Here is a 17,838-nt window from a genome sequence, read left to right as displayed (position 1 = left end):
CCACCCCAACAAATTTCAATGGGTATGTAATCATTTACTTTAGAGCAGCGGTTTCCAAATGATGATCCACGGAATCCTAGGGGTTCCGAGAGTTAGTATTCTTAATAGCCAGTGATGAGTTTTGAATCCTCTCATTATATATCGATCCAACCTAGAGTTCATAATTCAACCCTATAGGATTCACCGCGACCACCCCAACAAATTTCAATGGGTATGTAATCATTTACTTTAGAGCAGCGGTTTCCAAATGATGATCCACGGAATCCTAGGGGTTCCGAGAGTTAGTATTCTTAATAGCCAGTGATGAGTTTTGAATCCTCTCATTATATATCGATCCAACCTAGAGTTCATAATTCAACCCTATAGGATTCACCGCGACCACCCCAACAAATTTCAATGGGTATGTAATCATTTACTTTAGAGCAGCGGTTTCCAAATGATGATCCACGGAATCCTAGGGGTTCCGAGAGTTAGTATTTTTTATAAACAGTGAAGAGTTTTTAATCCTCTCACTATATTTCGATCCAACCTAACTTATTTAATCTTTCGGTTGCTTTTATGAAATTATTTCAAACGAAAATGGCAATATTTCTAATAGCAGTATATTGAATAAATTATGAAAAGGGCAAACATTTATAAAACATTGCATTGGTATTTCCTATCACGCTTTTCTAATGAAAATTAAATTCTTCAATAAAGAAATATAACCATTTTCACGGGATGCGATTTCGAAAGCAATTATAACTTCGGGTTACATTTTTCTGATTATTTCTCGGACAACAGACTGAACTAGATGTCAATAAACAAAAACATATATTTCACCTACAACTCAGTTGTTGCTGTTTATATAATAATATTACTGTGAATGACCGAAATTGTTGGTTGATGACTTCCACCTGTAAGTGTTGACAACCATATAGTCTCTTTGGTAAATGTCCAAAATATAAACTAGTTAAATGACACTGTCCGGTATGTCCAACATCAATGATTTTTTAAGGTTCATTGACACTGCCCGGTATGCCCTACATCAATGTTTTTTAATGTCAAGTGCCACTGCCCAGTATGCATTTAACCGGTACTCTGAACACTGTTGTTTCTCCTAATCTATCCTCAGCAGATATTAAAATATCGAATAAATATAATAATATCAACGAATAAATTAATATCAAATCTGATATAACAAATATTTCGAACATTCACCGAAGCGACTATATGATTGTGGACATTCACCGGTGAAAGTTGACATTCTCTTGATTTCAATCATTCACGGTCAGGGCCTGATTATCGCCTAGGGCCCACAATTTCTGAGGGGCCTCAAAAATTAGTAAAAAGTCTAATGGAAGGTGGTATAGCTTTGTGTTGGCTTAAGTACTAAATAAAAAATAATTACAGCTTGCAATAAAAAATATAATTCAGCTAATCAGTGACTTTTAGCAAATGTCACTGATTTCAATTGTTTGTGGTCACCAAACTACTTTTATTTTGACGTAACATTGATTTGTTGTTTTATATTTTTCCTTTAATTTATAGATACGTAAACGTCATCTTAGAAAAATAATCTTCAATTGTCTGTTTTCAAAATTTCTTAGAATGTTTATCTTGAATCATGCAGATCAATAGATTCTTTTCTATTGTTAGGACTAATTACTCAAAATATTCTGTAAACTTCAGTAATTTAATTTCAAAATATTCTGTAAGGGGTCCGGAGAATTTGGTGGGCCTTGGGCCTGAATTTGTCTTGATCGCTCCCTGCTCACGATAACATCTCTATTTCACTATTCAACACAAATAAACATAGTTTGAATAGTACACAACGAGTACGGGGGGGAGCCTCTTTACTGTTTAGGTTTGATGCTTATGTTTACCTCGTAAGTAAGGTGATCTCCGAATCAAGGAAAAAGGTTCAAATGGTTATTTTACGCAGCAAGCTCTGTTTCGTGAATGTTTCAGAAAGGAAATATATATCTTCACACGCTTCTGGACCGATTTTTAATTATATTCAGAACAAAAAAGAGAGGACTTTCGATACTTTGGCTTCATGATCGGCTAACAGTTAACTTAGCTACGTCATCAAAACAAAAATTTGACTAGTTGTCCATTAGACGACTCAGTTATATCTTTTGTGGTCATTAATATTTATTTCATTCGTCATTTTGTGGTCATTGCTATTCGCGATAGCAACGCTCAAATACGCCATCTGGGGAGAAGACCGGTTCCATGTCTTGACTCAATGCCCTTTCCTCTCCTCCTCTTTTCAGTTGTATAGGAATGTACTACGATATTTTCCCCTTTCTTAATATTTTCAATATTTAACTATCAAAAATATTTTTTTTTTAATTTTTCACAATGCTTTTTTTAGAACTATGTTTAATGCAGTTTTCAGTTTCATATAGTTTCCTAACTTAAAAGTTTTTCATATATGTGAAAATCAAGACAGAAACTAACGTACTTCCTTCTTCAATGACTCTCCACACGCTAATGGTGAAAGCATGCGAAGTGTTGCCATAGGTAGAGAGTTATGCTCTACGCCACCAGTAGCCCGTTTCGATCGTTATTCTTGTCTTATAGTAAAGAGAGTGTGAGGCGCCATCTTTTAACTAAATATTAAATTATTTTTGCATTATTTTTGTCGGCAGATCTCAGTCGACTCACAAAGGATCATTTTTTTAAAATAGGAATTAAGGTTTCTTATTTTATCATAATATGCACTTCATATAGACTTTCTTTTAGATTATCAGTGTTCTGATTGAGCATGGTTTTGCAGCATCTGTCATCTTAGTGGGCTTAGCAGTATTCCAGTTCTTTTACGCAATCCTGTGGTGGTACATTCCAGACACTAGCAAGACGGAAAGATACACAAAGTTTGGATTTGTCGTTGTTTATGTTATACTTGGACTAATAGGTATCCTTTTGTTTAACCCTTTAATGGGCCATTTGTTTCTAGCAAAGGTAAATTAAAGTATTTTTGGAATTGAAATTGATATAAGAATCGTAATTGATATAAGGAAAAAAAACTAATTTAGCTTATAAAAAATTAATCTAAATTTTAATGCCATTTTTTTTGGATGGTAAGTATATTTACCACGACCTGTTAGGAACTTATTGACTTTTATTTTTCGTTATTTATAAAATAAATTTTATAAATGCTACAAACTTCAAAGGGAATTGTGTATTTTATAACTTTTATACGTTTTCTTAAACTAACAAATGGTTACCAAATTTATTCAAACCCACTTCAAAAAAGCTGAAATTACTAACAAATGGAAACCTAAATTAAAAGTGGTAAAAAAGTTTACCATGGACTTTAAAAAGTGGTGATAAGTCTACTTACCAATTCCACGGCATTCGAAAGGGTTAATGATGAAGGTGGAATGATATTAAAGGCAATCAATAAAATAGTGTAAAAAAATTTGGCCACAAGAAATATTACTTATAAACCAAAAAATAGTGTAAAAAAATTGGCAACAAGAAATATCATTTTTTCAAAAACAAAGCCCGCACTTTCATCTTTTATAAATAGATACTTTGGCCGTTTGCCAGGTGCAAATGTCGCCAAGTGTGAACTAAACGCGAGCCAAGTCGCCAAGCGAAGCGAATGACAAAGCAGTCAACGGAATAAAACTGGAAAACGTTCAACTCTAAACAAATATTTATTAACAGTAATCAAAACAAGTTCAACTATAAACAAATAATATTCACCATTTCTTCATTGATTTACATAATCTTTATTAATTTCCTCATTTATTCATCATCAATTTTCATCGTTTTTTAAAACAAAAATTAAGAAAACGTGCTTTGTTTTGAATGAATTCAGAGAATAGAGCAAGTGGACCCAAACTAGCATTCCCCTTATGGTTGTAAGAAATTTGGCGGAATTCTACATTATTTGGCGATTTTTCGCTTGCGGCTGGCTAACGGAAAAGTACCCTTAAATATATTGCTTTGTTACAAAAAAATGTTTTATGACAATAGTAGCTAGACTAACTTGAATTGTATCTTAAGTTAATTGTACTGATATACAGGGTGCCCTTGATATACAGGGTGCCCCAACTTAACTTAAAGGAAAGTAATCAACTTTAAGATGAGTTATGGATGGTGTATCATAAGACTTGAGAACCGCACAGAAGACCGTGATTGGAAATGTACGCCGTATTGAAAGTCTTTCCATTATAGGTTGTCTTTGTTCGCGTGCTTCTATTTGTCCTTACCTTTACGTGTTCTAATGATTTTTGTGAAAATTAGCATTCAAATTGGCACAAAAATAGCTGTTCTTGTCAATATTTGATGATTTGGTGACTAATTATCCAAATCTGCCAAATTCTTCCCGAAAACATTTAATAAAGATAATTTAGATAAATAAAACACCAGTTGAAATGAACACGAACAGTCAGCCCATAAGGAAAAGGTGCTTTTAGCAACTTTGCCGTTCCCGGTCACGGGTTGCTACGAAATTCTCAATCTTATTATGATGTACCCTGCCTTCCCTTTAAGTTTGTCCCATGAATTTAGGGGTATTTCGAATATTTTAAAAATAAATGTAAAAAAAGATATCAAAAAACTAATCCACTAAGAAGTCTCTGATTTATATTTAAATGATGTAAGAAAAAACGATTATATATCCTAAACAATCATCGACGTGGAAAAGGCGAAAAAAATTAGCGGTTAAATGACTCACAAGACAAAAACTTGTTTGTTCAGTTGGTTTAAGGTGTATTCGTTTTTGTTTTATTTATTTATTTATTTTTTTTAAAGGAGGGGGGACCTGATTAAAACATTCTGTATAATTTTAAAGCTAGGCACACGATTCGCTAGCAACATGGTATCTTTAGTATAATTAAAATTTTGTAACTTAATGCTTATAATTTTCCGTAGAATTTTAGTTTCTGATTGTTTCATTTAAAATTTCAATTTTCTCAACAATTAAAACGAATGATAGCCGATTGGGCTATTTGAGTGATTATTTGACTCAGGGCTCGAAAAACCGCCCGTCCTCGGCGGTCAAAAATTCCCCGCGGACAACGAATTTCTCGAATCCGACGTCCGAGCGGACGGCCATTTTCCCGTTAATGTTCGTGATACATTTTCAATTTTTGTTATCTTACAAGAGTCTTGTAAGTTACAAGGCAGCAAAATGACCCACAATACAGCAACATACTGCGCATATATTGATGTTTTCTCTGTCTGGGAGTACTGCAGCGGTTGAAAGGGGCTTTGCAGCAATAAACTTACAAAAAAACACAATACGTACTGGTCTTAAACAAGAAGCTTTAAAAGCAATTATGAACATCTACCTAAATGGAAAACCCCTTTCAGATTTCTGTGCAGAAACCTCTGTAAATCATTGGCTTGATTGTGGAACTGGCAAACGTCATATTTGATTCATTTAAAAAAACGCAGTACCCGCGGATAAATTGACATTCCAGATAACTTGACTTTTGTCATTTAAATTATTTCATAAATACTAGGTTACTATTAGTAACCTAGTATTTCTCTTTTTACTGTATAATGTAATCCTTGTAACTACTAATTCATTGTGCAATTTGTATAAATATTTGTAATAAATAGGAGAAAATTATGTTTTTATTTATTTAGAAGCTACGGCTTAGTTTCTAATGAGGACGGGTACATTGTTGGACATGCCGTCCTCGGGGACGGGTAAAATTTCTGAGTTTTTTCGAGCCCTGATTTGGCTAAAACTATACATTAAAGTACATGCAGATTAATAAAATTTTATGAACGCTAACTAAAATGAATTTTCTACTAAATGAGTTAGAATTATTTACGGTTCACTTTTAAAACTGAGATACAGTTCACTTTAGAATTTATTATACGGTTCACTTTTAGAAGTGTATTTGAAAAACTGAGTGAATCCTTGATTGGGTTCGTGATTCAATTTAGTGTATCGTATCCAATCCTGTTAATTGAGTTTTCATTCCGCAAACACAAAATCAACGACTGAATCATTGATTGAGAACTAAAAATTTTTAATTAGTGTGATAATTTAGCCCAATTAAAGATAACCGATTTATTCACTGTTGCATGAGAATTACCGTTATGAAACGAAAAATTCAAAAAGTAAATTTTGCAAACTGAAAAATAATTTTATAGTGTGTCTACCACTATAAAATTACAATGCCAATTCAATAGTATATAAGACCTGTTAACTCGATTCTATGTTGGGGTACCTTTTCATAGATGAAGATTGACATTGATCTATAACAACTCTCCCCACATTGGCTACCCAGACGTGATGCGAACAAGCCTACCTTGGTAGAAACGCCCAGTATGATTTGAACATGCCTACTTCGATTGATGCTCCACATTGAACAGTTGACTTGCTACTTGTGACTGCAACATTGTCCTCCTCACGCTGTTGCTTATCAGTCTCGATCACACACAACGTATACACTCGACTGCTAAAGGCAACACAGGAGTGACCGTGAACTGAATACAGCTCACACAATCAGCATTTAAAAAGATCGGTGATCTTAATACAGCTCACAGCAATGAATCTACTAGTGGTATCCATTCATCGAATTCTATCACAGATACAATTCTGGGGGTGTACTGTAGTGCGTCTACCACGACAAAAATAGAACTCAAAATTCACGAGTGTATAAGACAAGTAAACTCGATTCTATGTCGGGGTACCTTTTCATAGATGAATGTTGACATTGTCGATATGACTCTCCCCACAAAGTTCTACCTATTTTATTCTCCCCAACAGTAATAAATTTTCTCTTAACTGAAACATTATAGTTCTGTACCCTCTGCCTCTCTTTGTTATGGAAGTACTCGACTACAGACCATTCGATTTTGAATACATGAAAACTATTTCCTATACTCTGCCAACAGAAGTAAGTATACTTATTATTCACCATCCACGATGTTTAGAGGAAAATTTTTCTCAGACAGTCCAGTTGTTTGGCAACCATGGGGAGAAATCTGTAGAGTGGGAAAATGAAAGGGCTTTATCTGACCTTCCTCTTAATGAACGAATAATGTATAGAAATTTTATTAGAATTTCCCGTAAATGAATCCTAGAATGATACTCATAATAATAGCCATCGTTGAACAGCCGACCCAATTTTAGGTTTACGACGACCAGTGTTCAACCAGCCTTGCAATTTTAAATCCAATCTAGAAGACAAGGGAACTCCTACATCAAGTATTGGGAGAAATTTGCCTTCGGGGAGGACTTTTTGATGGAACTAACCCACATTTGCGTTATATAGAGAGAGTAAGACCATGAGAACATCCCACAGTCAGCCTGACGGCAAAGGAACTCTAACCCACGGTCCGTCTACCACTGAGGATATTTCGCGTCCCAATGTGGTCGGAGCAAGCCGGATGCTGAATTCATATCAACCAGCCATCGCTGGGATTCGAATCCGGTTCACCTCATTGGAAGGAGAAAGCTTTATCCCTAGAGCCATTGCGGCTCTAGAATGATACACTGAAATTTTTTCTAAGATATTTTCAATAAATGATACACTGAAAATTTCTCGCAAGAAACTTCTTTAAATAATCCATTGATCATCTGGCACATTTTCCCTTAAACATTGCACTGGAAATTTGTTGGCTGTTGATGCTTGACTGAATGTAAACTATAACAAGCTTACATATTGTAAATTCTAACAGGTCGCTAGTCTAAAACAAAATTAATATCTCAGTATAAATAAAGCATAAGGTTTGCCATGTTTTAAGTGCTATCCCTTATTTGGCTATATTTGTATAAAATAGCGCCGTTTGTTATTTTTTGGATAGCATCATAGCAAGCTTGCTGATCCAAAACTATTTATTTGTAATTTCCAATTTCATTTTTAATTTATATCGTTAAAATTAAATTGAAAAAGAAAATGCGATGTATTGAAAACATTACAAATATAATAAAAATGAATAGTGCGTTTTTTTTTAAATCAGTCGAAAATAGTAACACGGTAGTCTTACGGTGAATTTTGACCCCAGCGCCATTTGCGCTTAGCTCTAAACGGTCAGCCATCCATAGGCTCAAGGTTTTATTTAAATATCCGTATCTACCCTAATTTTTTTCAAAATTTGAACGATCATCGAATAACGTTTGATCAAATAATCGGAATGGATTCTATATGATTCGAGTAGATAACCTTAAATATCCCAATTAATTTGTGTGCAAACATAAGTTATGAAATTAGGCCCACGAACATACTTCCTTTAAATAAACATACCCATTTCTAGACGGATTCGGGTTTGTGACCTCAAAAATATGATATTTATTACTTGGCTAGAAAAAAGTTCAAATGATACTATTTTTACTTTTTGTGTACTAAACTGAATAAAAAGAGTTTTGCTCTTGTTTGCTGGACTCTCTTTCCCAAAAGCAAGAGCTAGTAATTATTTTTTAATTTACGAAAACTCTTTTAAATTATAAAGAGAGTTACATCCACTTAAACAATGAATTTTTAAGAGGTCTAGGTTCATCAATCCCCGTTCTGGCTCATCTCCGCCTTTTTTTTTACTTATTATTATTTTTTTTTAATAAAGATAATATTGTTAATAAAATATATTGCGAAAGATTTATTATAATTCTGTGTTAGAATATTTTGTTACTATGTTAATCGTAACGAAATGGTCGATACCAAGTTCAAATAGGAACTTGAATTTAAGTCTCTTGTATTAAATCTATTATATTTTTAAAAATTAAATATAAATGTTGAGATTTTGCATCGTAATGGCATATATGGCAACATCTAATTATTTTTATTATGTCAAACGGTTTTGTTCCTTGCGATCTTGATTCCACCATGATTTGGGATGTTTTAACAATTTTGTGGACAATTTTAAACAATGCTTGGCTGCTTCAAACATCATGTCTTCGAAATGGTCAGCTATTTGAAAGAATTCTCAGCTTGACTGCAGCGAAAGCAGGTTTCTTTTCCTCTGCAATTGTCAGTAGAGTGTGACTAACTTCTGGCATTTAGAACAGCTTAAAGGATTTGGAATCTATGAACAGACTTTGCATTCTCGTTAAACAACTTTTATATGAATAGCTATAGAACAGCAGTGCTAAAATTGTATGTTGAATAATGTAAATATCACAACCTTTCATGATAGTTATGTGGAGCGAATCTATAACACTTTGATTAGAGATACCTTTGATTATTTCAGAGATGGGTAAGGATTGTAATGCTCTATCTTAAATGACGCCTTTAGAAATATTTTAAGTGTTGTGAAGGGCTATTGTAATTTTAACAATTCCAAGTTGACTCAATTTTAAGAGAAACTGTATATATGGCAAAATTTATTTCGTCTAACGGCATATGTTTGACATTTTTAGGATTCCCAATGAGTCTTTCAAGGATTTTTTTACTACAAATGTTGACATAAAAGAGTTACTTTTCTGTAGGACTCTATCAGAAATTTTGCTTTAGAGAAGTCATAATTTGTGCATTTTGACAGGTTAAAACTAGGTGAGAAGGTTGTTTTGCTTTCTGTTTAAGTGTGCGGAACAGCTATGTTTAAGAACTACTTTGAAAAGCAACTATTGAAGCAAACAACAGATTGGTTCTGACACTAATTTGTTACCTGAACGTCGATGCTGATCACCCCCACCATGCTATTAATGCCATCAAGACCACGAGTCACCCCTGGAGCAGCCCTTAACGAATTGTCTAGTAAGTGACCCCAGCCCTGATCCTAACCAACAGAAGACGTTCGTAACTAGTCGACAGGCCAGTATGCACCTACTGTTTACCTGAAGCATAAGCCAAAGTAGTGTGTTGGGGTACCAGGATGATCCTCAACTTACAGGATCCTCTTTTCCAGGGACAGGGATTTTCGCGCCAGTCGCGAGTGGTTTCTTCCCATCAGGGTTCGATACAACAAGGTAGTAATCGAACACAAACGAAAAACCATCGCCAGTAAATTTTGTAACCACGGCGAGAGCAAAAATTAAATAAAGAGGGTCAAAATAACGATAAGAAACAAAATTAATCAATCTGAAAACTAAACACAAAATCTAATAATAAAAAAAAAACTGAAAACATATAATCTGTAATGATAAATAAAACATACCAAGACACAACAGCACCAAGCTGCTAATGTTAAAACTGAAAGAATATTTGAAGAAAATATAAATCAAAATAAATAAATTACCAGGCATGAATCCGACAAATAACATAAAGAGAATGATGACCCTGCCATTTTGGTCATTTCAATTTTGGGCTCTTTCTTTTGCGTAGTGTTTAGATGCCGTTTCGAGTATTACCATTTATCGAAAGGGGTAAAATTTTGCTTGAGAGAGTAATAATAAAATTGTTTTTAGTATTCCACCTTCCATGTGATTGTGTCTGTCTGTGAATGGAGCATTTGCCTTCTGAGCATCATCAACATTGCCACTCACAGCAAAGATCTGCAGAGGGTGTCCTGTCGTGTAACCGTCCGTCACAAGTCCTGCCTGTCAGAAGATCCGCTCCCCCTCCACATCATCTCCTCATAAACCTTGTCATTATTTATATTTTCTGTTCTTTTTTTACTTTTGTTATCAAATGTTGCTTTGTATACACCGACATTGATGCACAAATATAGATTTAATGGCTTGTTTTCATTATGTTGTGTCATAACTCACAATCTGGTTGGAGGCAAACTCTTTTAACTCAACTCATTTAATCTAAAGCAAAAACATGACACATTTTTATTTCTGATTATTAGGATAGTAGAGAGTTGCCACTCAATCTGGGGGAAAAAAACTCCCTATGTTTTGCTGTATATATTATACACAATGTATTGAGAGGAAAAACGTTTACTGTACTCTTGTGTGAGCTATATTGAACTAACTATACTACACTGTAAAAAAAACTAGGTAAATCTTTAACTAGTATTTGGTGCTAAGTTTCTCGTTATCCCAAAGTTTAGTCAAATGAAAGATCATTTTATTTTAGTTACACCTTAAATTGTGAAGTATGACTGAGAAATACTTCAATGGTGAAGCTGACTGCACCAAAATTTAGTAAAAGGCACAAAACTTTGACGGTGATTGTAAACTGAACGATATTTATTCACAACGATATATATAATTTTTTTTTTACGACTCAGTCTCAGTGTATCGGGAAGACTAATCCGTTTTGTTTCAAGTATCAACTTACTTAGTTGGGTAAATGTCTTAGTTGTATTAATTATAAAGTTCATTTCTTTATGTCGTCTTTTTAAATTTGGTTGGCGGTATAAAATGATTAGAGGTATGTCATAAAATAACATACTTACAGTAAATAATTTTGTTACGATAAATAACAACCTTGAGCTGCATTTTAGTGCTTTAAAAATACCTAATGATGGTGCACCATTCCTCCTTTTATTAAAGAAAAAAAAAAGAAAGAATGAAAATAGGTGTTTTGTTTCTTTAAAGCACCCACTTTTGGTGCCACCTTCTACGGATATTTAGAGCTAGTGAAAATACAAAAATATGGTGAAATTGGACTCGATTTTACGTAGCTAGCAAATAAATACTAATCTATGGTGCAACGTAGCTCGGAATTTTTAACAGCGTAGTTTTAATTGCTAGAAAAACTTACAGCAAAAAAGAAACAGCTGAACATACTTAAATAATGCTGTAGTAAACGAAATATAGTTTAGTATAGCTGAAATATCATGGTTAAATATCCCACAGATTGCGCTTTCAGTGGTCACCACTTTTTAAAAGACGAAAATAAGGAACAAAATTCCCTGTATTTTCCCAGTTTGTAAAGAAATTCCATGCATTTTTTCTGTTATTTTAGGTGATTTTTAAATTTCCTGTATTCTCCAGGTTTGCCCTGTGGAGTGACAACCCTGAATAGGCACTTATAGTAACCCATTGGGCTCCCCAACGCGGTGGCCGACGAATAGAAAGCCAGCTTGAGGGTGTACGAATATTATTTGAAGTTTCAACTCTTCTTCGAGGGAGAAAAGTTAAAGTTTAGTCGAAAGTTGAAGTTTAGTTGAAGTATGTTTCATCAACTGCGGCGAAAGTGAGTCGAAATAGGGGGAAACTCTAACAGAGGACAAGGAAAGTAATGTGTTTTAATGTTGAATCGAAAGAAACGAAATCCACGTCGATATAGAACTTATAGTGTGGACGTTATTAAGGAAATTCGTAAAAACGGGGGACAGATTCAAATTCTATCTTTATACGTGTGTCTGACATTGCTGTCTAGACAATCTAATTGTTTCATCCTATTGTGTTAAGCTGAATTGTAAGAGACTTATAACTTTTGAACTATTTTGTTTTGGTTTTATATGATTCAGCATACGCATGAAGATGTATAAAGTACAAAACTATTCGTTTTATACATAAAAACTTTCATAACATTTGAACTAATAGTCCTATTGATTTGTATTAGGTTTCATTAGATTCGGCTTAAAAAAAGTATATCGGAAACAAAGATTTACTTGGTTAGATAACAATATTTAAACCCTCCCCCCTTTTCAGTAAAACCAAGCTTTCCCCAGCTTACAGTGTCAAACATTTAATGAACATATAGATCTTGCCTAGGGCCTGATCTAGAATTGCGGGGACCCCAGGCACAGAACTGTCAGGGGTCCCCTAGTCGTAACTTTAAACTAAGTTTACATGTAGTTTAATAATGAAATGTTTTTTTAATTATTTATAAGACAAAAAAATTGTGATGTATTAGTAAATATATGTTTATATTTATCACAATATCTGTTAACTCATAACTCTAATAGATAATTCTTAAGGAAAAACACAAAAGAGTTGTAACATTTAAAGGGCCACAAGATTTGATAAATCAGGTGCTGATTTCGCCTACATATTTCCGTAGTTAGCTACTAAGGTAGTGGCCTATTATACAAAAACAGACTCTTTGATACAGTTTTGTTTTCTACTTATAGATAGATGGCCACTACTAAAAGAACATAAATCCATTAGTTTTAAATGAGAATCTAACGTTTCTTACTAAAATGCGTTCATTCTTTATATAATTTGTTAGTTACTTAACATAAATGTTTAAAGTTGTAGGTGTTGAACGACAGATAAATAATTACACCAATATTAACCCATTATTTTGCTGATTAAGGAAAACAAGCCAAGATACTAATAAAAATGTTCTCGGTATCACAGACGGTAATTAAACTAATGTTCCTCGTATTTTTACATTTACAAATAGCTGTAAGCCCTATAGCTTTAGCGTATAGCAAATTATGAAATCATTTGGTGTGGGCTCAGGCATTGAGTTGTATAGCCTTATAATTTTAACTTCGATCTAGAAGTCAAGGGAACTCCTGGATCAAGCATTGGGACAAATTAGCCATGATGGAAAACATTTTGAAAGAACTAACCCATATTTGCGTCACACGGGAAGGAAAAACACGAAAACCTGCACAGTAAACCTGACAGCAAGGTTATTCTAACCCATGATCCGTCTACCATTGAGGATATTTTGTCAGCACTGTGTTCGGTGCGAGTCGGATGCAGAATTCATATCGACCAGCCAACCCTACGACGATCGAACCCTGGGTTATCTCATTGGGACGCGAGAGCTTTATCAAGATAATACGTTCTATTATAAGCTTTCATAGTCTAAATATATATTTTTTTGCAATAATAGGTAGGTATGTATATATAACATTCACAAGTATATAATAAGCCTAAGCATAATCATCATATTTGGCATGACAATCTAGTTTTCTCCACACAGCACCCTATTCCTATTTTTCATCTTAATCATTATACAGGGTGCATAGCCAAATCTTTCAACAAAAAATAAGCACCTATTTAGTACTTTTGAAGCACTCAAAAATATTGTTAAGCATTATACATTAACAAAATAATTTTCAAAGACTTTACATGATCATTAACTAGTTTCTGACAAAGAACTCTTTTATTTATTATATTAGCTATTATAAAATGATCAAGAGAGTTTTCGGTTCGATATCAGAGTTTCGAAAATAAAGTCTGAAATTGAGAATATCTTGCAAAAGGCAGCAGAGTTGCACACGAGAGTGCAAGAGTCTCACCGAACCCAGCTTAGTAGAAGCACATGTGGACTCGCAAGTTTTTCATCAAACAAGTAAAATGATTAGCGATTTCATACGCTACCAACCGATGATACGCCGAAATGGATTGTGGTCGAATGAATTGTGAAAATGTTGAATAGAACAATGTGAAAAGAACGCTTTTGCATAATAAGTGCTGAAAATCGACATGGCAAGGAAAAAAAAAATCTCTTTTCCGAAAAGGGAATATCAAGCACTTTTTAAAAATACCCAATGAAAAAAAAAACACCTTTAAGAGCTTTTAAAAAACGAAAATCGAAAATAAGCACCTTTAAGTACTTTTTAAAAACGCTACGCACCATGTTATAAAACGGAACTGGCACCATCGTACTTTTGACCTTCATCTTTTCCGACTAGTGAAGGGTTGAACTACAAAAAACTTTTTTGCTGTATTTTTTTACCTCACTGAGTTAAGAAAGATAGGAAGCCAAGTTAAGGGGAGACACAAATTTTTAATAGTTAAAGTCTTTTTCTCTCACCAAAAGGTTTAAAAAGAACAAAAATGTTTTTTTTCCTTCAAAAAATTTAAAAAAAAAAAAAAAAAAAAAAAANAATTAAAAAAAAAAAAAAAACATCTAACAGGGGAAAAGAATTTGTGCTTCAAATATGAATTAAAATAACAAATATAATATACACCGCATAAAATTAAAGCAAATTTATTATTCATAGATTGCAAATTGATAACATATTGCATAATTTACATACATTATTATAACAAGTTTGGATATTTATGTAATACAGCAGAGGAACATGAGCATCATACAGTTATATATCAGGAAAAATGTTATCCATACAGTACTAAGTATTAAATGCGTATAAAATATCAGCTGCCTTCAATAGCAGCCACATAAATATCTTAAAGTATAAGTTAATTATAATAAAACTATGACTAACTAGTCATAATTAAATTACTTTTTAACTGTAATTGTTTTCTATTTTTTTTTCATTATTAAGTTGACTCAAAGAAAACAAATGCCATTCACACGTGTACATAATATATAGATAAATAAATTTAGAAAAGTATCACACACAAAACGACTCTTTGAAAAAAAAAAAAAAAAAAGAAATCGAGCACTGACAGCTGTTGTCAAAATGCAAGCAAACAACCTAAATAATAACTCAACCCTTCCATATACATCACGGGCAGAAAATAATCACAACTTGACTGATATACAGTGAAACCTGATAATATAGGACTATAGTTTGTCTACGGTAAGAACTCCCCTGCCCACAAAGTGTGAGGCCGTCTGCTGCGATGGAAACAAGAATAGGGCATTTCAGGGAGGGAACTTCTCTTCACTCCAGGGCTAACACACTAGTCATACCTCGTTACCACAGTCACGAGTCCAGACGAATGGCTAGGGGAGTTCTTACTTCAGACAAACTATAAATTAACGTTTACAGGGTTGCTAAATGTAAATAATAGCCATTCAAAATGTGTTTGTTAATCGCTCATTTCTTCCGCTCAAAATGCTCATCACGAACACACGCTTTAAAAAAATCACCACATTGATTTTAAGAGATAGCTGTCATCATCCCGAAACCAGAGTACGCTAATGTGCATCTGGATACGTATTTTATTTATCGGATTTGAGTTTTACTCCTCAAAAATTTTACCGAGAGATATTGCTCTTATATTTGCTGCAGAAGGTTATTCCTTCAAAATCAATAAGTAAGTGAGAAAGATGGCGAATAGTTGGAAGACTAGAGATGAGCCAATTGCAGACTACAAGGGGTTGCTGTAGAAACCTGAGAGTTAAAGGGCCACAAAACTTTTGTAACCCGGTCAAATCCCAATTTTGTATACTAAATTTTGATTATAAAACAATATTTTGTAAGTTGTTCACTAGTAATCAAAGAAATGTCTATGAAATGTATTTATTATTACTATTGTATAGAGAAGTCATTGAATATTAGTAGTATCAAAAGCTAAACTTCACAAAACAACTAACACTCTTCTCATTTTAAAATCCAAGTTTGAATGTTAAAGCATTTATCTTTCTCTATTTAGCTGAGCTCTTAAAGTAAGATGATTGAGTTTAAGTGATGCAAGATAGAATATAAATTTTGAATGTAATAGAGAATATGAAAACAATGTTTAAAATTATGATACTCAGAAAAAAAAAAACAATATTTTTATAATTGTATAAATAAAGGAATGAATAATTAATAAAAATGAAATTCTAAAATAAATAAAACTGCTCCCTTAAAAAGTTGAGAGTGTTACATCAAGTTTCACTGTATTTTGAACAATAAATACAATGGAGCACAACTGCCAACATTTCAAAATTAAGATTATAAAACAATTTTAAAGCATTGTTGAAAAAAAATATTATAAATCATCAACTTCATTCAAATTCACTAGATGGGTTCCAAATTTTGGAACTAAAGAAAAAAAAAATCGACACAGTGCAGCTACCAACATTTCAATAGGAAAATTATCAACACAATTTCAAATGTTCATGTATGTAAAAAAGGATTGGAAGGTTTTTAAAGGATTGATCAATCAAAAATCAACTTCATTTGAATACATTCAATGTCAGCTTTTGAGAAATAATTTAAAAAGCGCACATTGTACCATTTTAAAATGAAAATTAATCAAAACAATTTTAAAAGATTAATTGATAGAAAATGATTTTAAAAGCTCTTTCTATTGAACATTTAAGTTTTTGAAACAATCTCAAATTCATTTTCATCTTTTCACATTTTAAACACAAAATATTTCTAATTGAAATAAAATCCTTCAAAAGTAAGGACAGTGTTCTTTCTAAGTGTTTTTTGAAGGGCGGTCCGTTCTGCTTGTCCTTTGATCCCAATAAATGCGTTCTCTTTGTCCTTTTTTTAAAATAAGTCATGATCCCTTAAAAATACTGCCCTTTTATTTAGATTCAATTTTGAAAAAAAATTGATTCAGTGTTTAAATGATAATTACACATTGGTAAAATTTTCCGTGCTTATACGTTTAATTCTGATTAATATTACAAATATTTACTTTATTAGGATAGGTAAAATTTTATCAATAGGTAAAATTTTTATAAGTTTCTTTTTTCGAAGGGGGGATATTAATAAATTTTTCAAATTATTTTTAATTTTTTTTAAAGCACTTTTAATTGTTTATTTTCTCACAATTTTCAGTTAAATTATAGAAAAAAGATTTCAAGCTGTTTATCAATTGATAATTTTTTGTCAGTTAGCTTTTCTAATATGCACAGAGATTTCCTTTTAGTGTACCTTGAATTATTTTTATTACCTACAACTTTTTCTCATATTTTAAAAATGTGAGAGAATTACTTTTCCAAATATACTGATAAAAATAATATGAGAGGGTAATTTAAAAATTGTTGAGTACAAAATTCAGTTATTACATAATATTACACATTTTGATAAATATTTTACGATGTTGAGTGAGGGCCCTATTTAGAGAGAAAGCGCCCTGCCCTTTTTTGCTCCTAGGGAAAACTCTGGTAAGGATATATAAAAAGAATTTCCATTCCAGAGCATTAAATACAGGTTTATAAATGGTTAATTAGTGTGGCGTAAGCTACAATTCTTTACATGGGAGATTAATTAAACAGAAAAATTAATTAATTCAATTTTCCCATCGATAAAGGAAAAAGGTAAAAAGAATAGACAATTTTTAACTGCCTAAATGGAACTAACTCATGCAAAACAGTCAGTACAAAAACAAGATAAAATAGGCTAAAGCAACTTTGCATGCAGAGTTTTAGAATATTATACTAAAAGGCCATACAGATTTTTTTTAAAAATATTACAGCAGTCAACATTTGCAATACAGTATCTGTTGTT

At 32.8% G+C, this 17,838-nt stretch overlaps 1 protein-coding gene across 1 annotated transcript in view; it reads left to right on the top strand.

The window, feature by feature from the left end:
• The window catches only part of LOC107453058 (DNA damage-regulated autophagy modulator protein 1), a gene marked incomplete in the record, with an annotated part of 28,673 nt that extends 18,088 nt beyond the window's left edge, over positions 1-10,585 (top strand). Inside the window, 5 exon segments of the mRNA XM_071180883.1 lie at positions 193-211; positions 347-400; positions 2,731-2,902; positions 6,760-6,857; positions 10,304-10,585. Of these exon segments, the coding sequence (XP_071036984.1) occupies positions 193-211; positions 347-400; positions 2,731-2,902; positions 6,760-6,857; positions 10,304-10,477 (517 nt within the window).
• Positions 10,586-17,838: the final 7,253 nt, after the last annotated feature.

This window comes from Parasteatoda tepidariorum, chromosome 5 (genome assembly GCF_043381705.1).
Source record: "Parasteatoda tepidariorum isolate YZ-2023 chromosome 5, CAS_Ptep_4.0, whole genome shotgun sequence".
In the NCBI taxonomy this organism is placed as follows: Eukaryota; Metazoa; Arthropoda; class Arachnida; order Araneae; family Theridiidae; genus Parasteatoda; species Parasteatoda tepidariorum.
Note: the sequence above shows the minus strand (reverse complement) of the source record. Positions and strands in the feature narration are given on the sequence as shown.